At 43.5% G+C, this 9,621-nt stretch overlaps 1 protein-coding gene across 1 annotated transcript; it reads right to left on the reverse strand.

Annotated features, from left to right (window-relative positions):
- Nucleotides 1-1,406: 1,406 nt before the first annotated feature.
- si:ch211-220m17.5 (guanylin family protein) lies at nt 1,407-9,395 on the reverse strand. The gene is made up of 3 exons (XM_048561661.1): nt 9,263-9,395; nt 5,977-6,160; nt 1,407-1,619 (listed from the first exon to the last, which is right to left on the reverse strand). The coding sequence occupies exons 1-3, from the start codon at nt 9,332-9,334 to the stop codon at nt 1,555-1,557; spliced, it is 321 nt and encodes a 106-aa protein (XP_048417618.1). The 5' UTR covers nt 9,335-9,395; the 3' UTR covers nt 1,407-1,554.
- Nucleotides 9,396-9,621: the final 226 nt, after the last annotated feature.

A 9,621-nucleotide genomic window follows, 5' to 3' on the forward strand; every position in this document is an offset into this window, starting at 1 on the left:
TGATGAGCCATCATTGTACCAGTAATTCAATGGTTTAAGTTCATAACAAAAAAGATCGCACTGGGGAACAAAACTATTGCATTGGAAACCTGAAACTGTCTTGCAAACATATAAACAAAGTGCTGCTGAGGTAAGACCCATTGAAATTGGGTGCTGATTATTTAAATGCTGGATGGAACGTGGGATAGTTTTTGATTACTTTTATTATATTGAAATGAATAATAAACATAATGGTACAAATACAGACACATAAATACACTGACAGAACCTACTTTTCAGTTGCGAAAAACACCTCTTAAACTCAATCCTGCCATTCTATTCTTTTTTAATTCCAGTTAACTTCACAAGGCATCTTCTGGCAGACATCAGAGAAATCCCAAATGCAGATCAGGAATGTGCTGATGCAAATATTGGATAAAATTTTGACAATTCACAATAGCGAGGGGAATTCCATTCTTAGGCAGACTCTCATTCAGTCTCATCCCTAAGCTTTGACTGGCTCGAACAAGATCTAATAAGATGTTCAAATTGATCATGTAGAGTGCGCTCTGCAATGCAACAGTGGGTCATTGTTTAATTCATTAACATTTAAACTGAGACAAACAGCTAAGTTTCAGTCATTTTCAGCTATTAACTGAATGAATCTTTTCACCCAGCCCAAACTGAAAGGTAATTAGACACTTAGGGGAATTTTTTTCCAAATTGAAATTTACAGTGCCACATGAGCACTTTGGGATCTAATCACTAGCCACGAGCAGAGGGAGATTTGCCTCTGTGTTGCAGAATCATGGATCACAGAATCCCTACAGTATGGAAGCAGGCCATTCAGCCCATATTGCCCCTCCAAAGAGCATCCCATGCAGGCACCCCCTATCCCTATAAGCCTGCTTTTCCCATGGCCAACCTACCTCACTTACAAACATTTGGACTGTGGGAGGAAACCAGAGCACATGGAGGAAGCCCATGGGGACACAGGGAAAATGTCCAAACTCCACACGGACAGTCGTTGAAGGCTGGAACTGAACCCAAGTCCCTAGTTCTGTGAGACAACAGTGCTAACCACTGAGCCACTGTGCCATTGAACTGCAAGTCTGTATGACACTGAAATCCTACTGGAAGACAGATCAATATGTAGGTATGCTCCATGCAGGCTCATTTCCTCAATATCCATTTGCCAATATTCCTCAGCTTCTCCATGAGCTTGGTGCTGGATGTTTGAAACTGGGTAATAGGGTTAAAGGGATAACGGGGATGTAAAAGAGGTGATAGTGAGAGTTACAGGGTAGGAAGAGATGAGATATGAGCTAATTGTCAGCCCATTAGATACAGATGCACTTTTCCAACAGAACAACTGTGGGTCACTCCAACGAAGAAAGTGACACGCAAGGCAGAGATCCCAACAAATATCACAGGAAAATCATTTACAGATTTAATTATTCATGGCTCAATTTGCCTGGGAACAAACAACATGCTGTCAGTTATTTCTGCAGCTTCACAATGACAGGTTTTTAAAGGAAGACTCTCAGTGCATTCGCAAGGTTCCTGAAACCTCGATCAGCAGCCTGTGCAAGCAGCATAGGCACAGATTTCACAGATATCCGCCTTCATCGCCAGATTCCCTGTAAGCCAAAGAAAGGAAAATAAATTGTTGGCACTTAAGCAGGAAAGAAATCATCAAGTCCCAAATCATTATGACATAGAAAACCATCATTCGGCCCATCCAATCCATGCTGGCTCTCTGCAGAGCAATGTAGTCAGTCCCATTGCCCCCTCTCTCCTCATATCCCTGTAAGTTCATTTCACTCAAGTGCCCATTCAATTATTTTTGAAACAATTGATCATGCCTGCTTCCACCACCCTCATTTCATTCAAGTCATTAGCATTTGTTCCTTAAGATGGTTTTTCACTGAATCTCTTATCTAAAACTTTAAATCTGTGAGTTGCCTAGTCTGTGTACGATAAATTAGTTCTTCATTGCCTGCCTGATCTAAACCTGTCAGAATCTTGTGAACTTCCACTGACTGTCTCCCCAACACCTTTACTCCGCTGAAACCAAGACCAGTATCAGACGAGAGAATGTAATAAGGCCATTTTCCTGAGGCATGCTAATTCCCAGTTTAGAATGAGCCAAAGTATCAAGATACGTTGAACAAGTATAAAGATTTAATTGAGTTTGAACTCAGACTCATGTCTGCAACGCAGGTGTGTTTAAACTAAGTAGTGGGGAGAAGAGGACATACTGGAAATGTAAGAAGGAAGTTAAAGGGAAAGTAAAAATAAGAGAAGTTAGGAAAGACAACAGAAACAACCGAGCAGAAAACTCAAGAAGGATTCATACAGAATGGTCAGGTGAAATAGGGATTGATAAGAAGGGTGAGGGAAGTAACAAATTAAAAATATTATATATGAATGCACGAAGCATAAGAAATAAGGTGGATGAGCTTGAGGCTCAGTTGGAAATTGGCAGGTATGATGTTGTGGGGATAACTGAGACGTGGCTTCAAGTGGACAGGGCCTGGGAAATGAATATTCAAGGCTATACGTGCTATCGAAAGGACAGACTGGTGGGCAGAGGGGGTGGGATGGCCCTGTTGGTGAGGAATGATATTCAGTCCCTTGTGAGGGAGGACATAGAATCAGGAGATGTAGAGTCAGTATGGATCGAGCTGAGGAATTCTAAGGGTAGAAAGACCATAATGGGAGTTATCTACAGGCCCCCAGACAGTAGTCTGGATGTAGGGTGTAAGTTGAATCAGGAGTTGAAATTGGCCTGTCACAAAGGTATCACTACGGTTGTAATGGGGGATTTCAACATGAAGGTGGACTGGGAAAATCAGGATGGTACTGGACCCCAAGAAAGGGAGTTTGTGGAGTGCCTCCGCGAAGGATTCTTGGAACAGCTGGTACTGGAGCCTACCAGGGAGGAGGCAATTCTGCATCTGGTGTTGTGCAATGAACCAGATTTGATCAGGGATCTCAGAGTAAAGGAGCCATTAGGAGGTAGTGACCATAATATGACAAGTTTTAATCTGCAGTTTGAGAGGGAGAAGGGAGAATCGGAAGTGTCAGTATTGCAGTTGAACAAAGGGAATTATGGAGCTATGAGGGAGGAGCTGGCCAAAGTTCGATGGTACAGTACCCTCGCAGGGACGGCAGTGGAACAACAATGGCAGGTATTTCTGGATATAATGCAGAAGGTGCAGGATCAGTTCATACCAAAGAGGAAGAAGGATCCTAAGGGGAGGCAGGGGCAGCAATGGCAGACGAGGGAAGTTAAGGACTGTATAAAGATAAAAAAGAAGAAGTATAACATAGCAAAGATGAGTAGGAATCCGGAGGACTGGGAAAGTTTTAAAGAGCAACAGAGGATAACTAAAAAGGCAGTACGTGGAGTAAAAATGAGGAACAAAGGCAAACTGGCCAAAAATATAAAGGAAGATAGCAAAAGCTTTTTTAGGTATATGAAAAGAAAAAAAATGGTTAAGACTAAAATTGGGCCCTTGAAGACAGAAACGGGTGAATTTATAATGGGGAACAAGGAAATGGCAGAAGAGTTGAATAGGTACTTTGGATCTGTCTTCACTAGGGAAGACACAAGCAATCTCCCAGATGTTATAGTGGCTGAAGGACCTGGAGTAATTAATGAACTGAAGGGTATTTATATTAGGCAGGAGATGGTGTTGGATAGATTGTTAGGTCTGAAGGCTGATAAGTCCCTCGAACCTGATGGTCCGCATCCCAGGGTACTTAAGGAGGTGGCTCTAGAAATCGTGGATGCGTTGGTAATTATTTTCCAATGTTCTGTAGATTCAGGATCATTTCCTGTGGATTGGAGAGTGGCTAATGTTGTCCCACTTTTCAAGAAAGGAGGGAGAGAGAAAACAGGGAATTATAGACCAGTTAGCCTGACGTTAGTGGTGGGAAAGATGCTGGAGTAAATTATAAAAGATGAAATTATGAATCATTTGGATAGCAGTAACAGGATAGGTCAGAGTCAGCATGGATTTACGAAGGGGAAATCGTGTTTGACTAATCTTCTGGAGTTTTTTGAGGATGTAACTATGAAGATGGATAAGGGAGAATCAGTGGATGTAGTACACCTGGACTTTCAGAAAGCCTTTGATAAAGTCCCACGTAGGAAATTAGTGAGCAAAATTAGGGCACATGGTATTGGGGACAAAATACTGAGTTGGATTGAAAATTGGCTGGCTGACAGGAAGCAAAGAGTAGTGATAAACGGGACCCTTTCAGAATGGCAGGCAGTGACCAGTGGGGTACCACAAGGTTCGGTGCTGGGACCGCAGCTGTTTACGATATACATTAATGATACAGACGAAGGCATTAGAAGTAATATTAGCAAATTTGCTGATGACACAAAGCTGAGTGGCAGTGTGAAATGTGAGGAGGATGTTATTAGAATACAGGGTGACTTGGACAGGCTAGGTGAGTGGAAGGATGCATGGCAGATGCAGTTTAAGGTGGATAAATGTGTGGTAATCCACTTTGGTGGCAAGAACAGGAAGGCAGATTACTATCTAAATGGAGTCAAGTTAGGTAAAGGGGAAGTCCAACGAGATCTGGGTGTTCTTATACATCAGTCAATGAAAGCAAGCATGTAGGTACAGCAGGTAGTGAAGAAAACTAATGGCATGCTGGCCTTCTTAACAAGAGGAATTGAGTATAGGAGCAAAGAGGTCCTTCTGCAGCTGTACAGGGCCCTGGCGAGACCGCACCTGGAGTATTGTGTGCAGTTTTGGTCTCCCAATTTGAGTAAGGACGTTCTGGCTATTGAGGGAGTGCAGCGTAGGTTCACGAGGTCAATTCCCGAAGTGGCGGAACTATCGTATGTTGAAAGATTGGAGTGACTGGGCTTGTATACTCTTGAGTTTAGAATGATGAGAGAGGATCTGATTGAGGCGTATAAGATTATTAAGAGGTTGGACAATCTGGAGGCAGGAAGTATGTTTCCATCGATGGGGAGTCCAGAACCAGAGGACACAGTTTAAAAATAACGGGTAGGCCATTTAGAACAGAGATGAGGAGAAACTTCTTCACCCAGAGAGTGGTGGATATATGGAATGCTCTGCCCCAGAAGGCATTGGAGGCCAACTCTCTGGATACTTTCAAGAAAGAGATAGATAGAGCTGTTAAAGATAGTGGAATCAACGGTTATGGGGATAAGGCAGGAACAGGATACTGATTGTGGATGATCAGCCATGATCATAATGAATGGTGGTGCTTGCTCGAAGGGCCAAATGGCCTACTCCTACACCTATTGCCTATTGACTATTGTCTATTGTCTATTGCAAATGCAATGTTTAGCAATAAAGGACATGCTTAGGAAGTGAAGTTGAGAATTTTGAACAAGCTTTAAAATAAAACCTATTACGGGCAGCATGGTGGCTCAGTGGACAGCACTGCTACCTCACACACCAGAGACCTGGATTCAATTCCACCCTCAGTTGACGATGTGGAGTGCGCACATTCTCCCTGTGTCTGCTTGTGTTTCCTCTGGGTGCTCTGGTTTCCTCCCACGAACCAAGGACGTGCAGGTTGGCTGGATTGGCCATGCTAAATTGCCAATTGTGTCCAGGGATGTGCGGGATAGGGGGGTTAGTCATCGGAAATGCAGGGTTATACGTATAAGGTAGGGGGTGGGATGCCCTTTGGAGGGTTGGTATGGAATATGGACCCGAATAGAAAAGCTTCCATACTTTTGGAGAATGCATGGGGCCAGGGCAGTGGGAGCTAACTGAACAACTCAATCAAAGGACTAACAGGCACATGAGCTGAATGGCCTCCTACTGAGCTGAATGATTCAATGAAACTAAGTTCGGAGCCTTCCTGCTAATGCCTTAGGTTACAATGAGGGCTTTTACAGCTGTAATTACAAAATCCTAGCAGCTGCCGAGAATCATGTTTCATATTGTCTAAACCAGAAACCCTTAAGTGTAGTTTAGTCAGAGGTTTACTTACCCAGCCTGTCAAAAACCTGCAGAGCATCACTTGAGTTGCAGACTGGCTGGAACACCTTTGGCAGCATCAGATCATTACACAGGGTAAGAACAAGTTTCTCATCAGCGACGTTTCCCAGTTTGTCTGCGTCCATCAATGCCCACAACTGTTTCACATCCTCCAAGAGGAATTTATAAATGCCATCCTTACAGAGGCAGAAAATATGCAGCAAATATTAGTTGCAAACACGACAGTAAAATACTATAGATGCTGGAAATCTGGTATTAAAGGGAAACAGAAAATGCTGAAAGTTTAGCAAATCAAGTAGGGAGGAACAGGAATTCGCAGTTCAGTCAATATTTTGTTGCAGTTGGCAGCAATCGAGAAAGTGACAGTAAAAGGAGGAAATGTTTCCATTTCCATAATATCTTGCACAATCACAGGGCATTCCAAAGCATTTTACAGCGATCGCAGTATTTTCAAAGTGTGGTCACTACTATAACACAGCAAATGTGACAACAAATAATCTTCGGTCTAACTAGTCTGCGCCAATTGCAGGTTATTCACAGGAGCGGGGAAGCTGTTTTAGAGCTTTCAGACTTTCAGAAGGCACACGCTTTGTTTTCTTTGAATTGCGCTGTCGGAGTTTCATTTGCACCTTAGAAAGCAAATGGTTTAATGGCTCATTGGAAAACCAGAACCTCAGGCAGTACAGCACACCCTCGGCACTGCAGTGAAGTGTTGGCCAGGGTGATGTGCTCAAGTGGGATTTCTGCCCACAATGCCTTATGATTATTTAACATACTGCTGTGGATTTGGATGAAGATTAAAGTCACAACCCTGGTTAAAATATGGGAAGAAATTGAAACATCAGGGTTACCGATTCCTGTAAGCAATAACCTGGCCATTTCTACATGATAGAAAATATCAAAAAAATGGATTGTATTTAAACTGATTTAATAATTTTGTAAGAGGGAGAGGAAGACAGCACAACTACATTGAGCTGGTCTCCAGTACCTACTGTTACCCAAATTGGCAAATGGCTTTCAGTTTTTGGAGGTTGAAAGGGAATGTTTGTATTCACCATCCCCTCTTTATTTTTCTCACACACACACACACACACACACAGCTCTTATTTTGGGAAACACGAGAAAGATGGTGGGAGGAATCCCCTGGTGTGGGACTTGAAACTGCAGCTTCTGACCCATTGCCCAACGCACCACTGCATCAAATAAATCGATTCACCAGGGCTAGGATCAGAGGCGGTCCTATACCAAAAGAAAGCCCTGGTACCAAGATGTCAATTCCATAGCTCCATCATGCCCTCACCCTCTCTCCCTAGGGCATGCTAGCAGTGGATTAACTGCCCACACATAGCTAACAGAGGCTCGCTCATTTTAAATAGAATCATAGGGTCATAGAACATGAAACAGACCCTTCATTCCAACTCATTCATGCCTACCATATTTCTAAACTAAACTAGTTCAATTTGCCTGTGTTTGGCCTATATCCCACTATATCTTTGCTATTCACGTACTTATCCAAATGTTTTTTAAATGTTGTAACTGCACCTGCATCGACCACTTCCTCTTCTCGCTCGTTCCACATTGAGCCACCCTCTGTGTGAAAATGTTGCCCCTCGGGTCCCTTTTAAATCCTTCCCCTTTAACTTTAAAACTGTTTCCTCTAGTTTCATGCTCCCTTATCCCAGGGAAAGGACCTTTGCTATTCACCATATCCAAGCCCCTCACAGTCTTATAAATCTCTACAAGGTCACCTCTCCACCTCCTACACTCTGTGGATAGAAGTCCCAGCCTCTTTCTAAAACTCAAATCCTCTGAGTTGAAAAGAGCAGATTCAAAAAAGAACAAATTTGTGTTGATATGGAGCCTATCACATCCGCAGGACATTCTGAGATACTTCACCACCCACTGGCTCATTATTCAGTGCTGTTCATGCGTAAGCAAACAGAACAAACACTTTATGTATGTGCAATTAATGAGAACTGCCAGTTAGCTGGCTTCTGGGGGCGTTAGTTATCGGAAAAATGGGACATTGAGAACACATCGCCCTGTTGCTCGAGCAGTGCTGTGGAATCTTTTAGATCCACCAGGAAGGGCAGTCAGGGCCTTGGTTTTATGTCACAGAAAGAGAAAATGCTGGAAAAGCACAGGCAGCATCTGAAACGGTAGATGCACAGTCAACATTTCAAATCTCATATTCACTTGGTTCAGAATCTTGTACAATTTGAAACACTAACTCTACTTATTTAGTTATTGCCATTTGCATTTTACAGTGAATAATAAAGCAAAATACAGTGAAAAACTTCAACAGTCACCACAATCCAGTGCCATTTTGAATTGTTTAAGAATTAAATGGATAAAGGATATAACAGAAAGAGAGCTCGGAGCCCTGAGCCAGCTTACCAACGATGCCAGCACTGCTACCTCTCCTCCACTACCTCCCCACCGACTGCACCAGACCCACCAACATAGGATGAAGGGTCTAGGCCCGAAACGTCAGCTTTTATGCTCCTGAGATGCTGCTGGGCCTGCTGTGTTCATCCAGCCTCACATTTTATTACCACCAACATAGGAGTTGCCATTCTGGAGGTACCATCTCTTCACCTCTGGGCCCACCTTGCCGCCGACAATGCCACTGACGATGCCAGGTCCGGTGCTGAACCCACACTCGCCCCGCGACCAGGAATCCCTGGTTCCACCGTCAGGCCAGGCTGCTGTCACCACCTCACCTCGAGCCCCTCCTCCAGCTGCCCTCCTCTGCGATGTTGCCTTACCGGGGTTGCCATCTTGAAAGGTCTGTGGTTGCCACGGCCTCCAGTTGTCATGGGGAGCCATATCGGCTGCTGCCACTCCACACACGGCCCACTCTAGTCGCCATGCAGATTCCGCCAACTAAACCATCACAAGAGGCTCCAAACAAAAGTAAAAGGAGAGAAAAAGGAAAGAAAGAAAAAGCATGGAAGAGGAAGAAAGCATGCAGGTGCAGATGGCAGGAGCCATAAGCAGCCCTGCTACTCCACTACTATCTTAAACTCTCTCCCCCTCTCTCTCTCTCCACAGATGCTCCCAGATCTGCTGAGTTTCTCCAGCACTTTCTGTTTCGATTTCCAGCATCCACAGTATTTAATTTGTGTGATCTTACATGCCATCACTTCTGACTGTGTTACATTCCCTCGACACTGGATAACGAAATCACAGCTTGTCACTTTTGGAGACATCTGCAAATCAGTAACAGCAGTATTAATATCAACGTCAATTTGAAAAAGGGTAAGAACTTAATTTACCTGAACCATGACTTTTGCCTTGAGACCTGACAAGCCACAGGTGAGGAAAAAGATGGCTAGGAGTGTTTTCATGTTGACTGGAATCTGAAGTTTAGCTCAAGGTCCTCTCTAACAACTTCTGTCAAGAAATCTGCAACTAATCAGCTTTTAAAGCCCTGGATCGAGACAATAAAGTCATTTGCTGTGGCTTTGCCAGTGAAAATACAGTAAACCTTCGTACAATAAAATAATTTCATTGATCAGTGACAGAGGCATAAAATATGATTGCATCTGGAGAAGCTGTATAGTTTTAGTAGCATTAATGGGTAACAAAGTTTTACCACTCAGGTTCAGAAAGGAACCATCTACTCTGGCTCCAA

Source organism: Stegostoma tigrinum, chromosome 28, assembly GCF_030684315.1.
Source record: "Stegostoma tigrinum isolate sSteTig4 chromosome 28, sSteTig4.hap1, whole genome shotgun sequence".
Taxonomy (NCBI): domain Eukaryota; kingdom Metazoa; phylum Chordata; class Chondrichthyes; order Orectolobiformes; family Stegostomatidae; genus Stegostoma; species Stegostoma tigrinum.

What these genes read in the sequence shown, in the direction of transcription:
- si:ch211-220m17.5 (XM_048561661.1), bottom strand. Translation starts at nt 9,334, where the DNA reads ATGAAAACACTCCTAGCCATCTTTTTCCTCACCTGTGGCTTGTCAGGT. An exon ending in AGGCAAAAGTCATGGTTCAG is followed by an intron (nt 6,161 to 9,262) that starts GTAAATTAAGTT and finishes TGCCTCTGTAAG; the next exon opens with GATGGCATTTATAAATTCCT. An exon ending in GCAGGTTTTTGACAGGCTGG is followed by an intron (nt 1,620 to 5,976) that starts GTAAGTAAACCT and finishes TTTGGCTTACAG; the next exon opens with GGAATCTGGCGATGAAGGCG.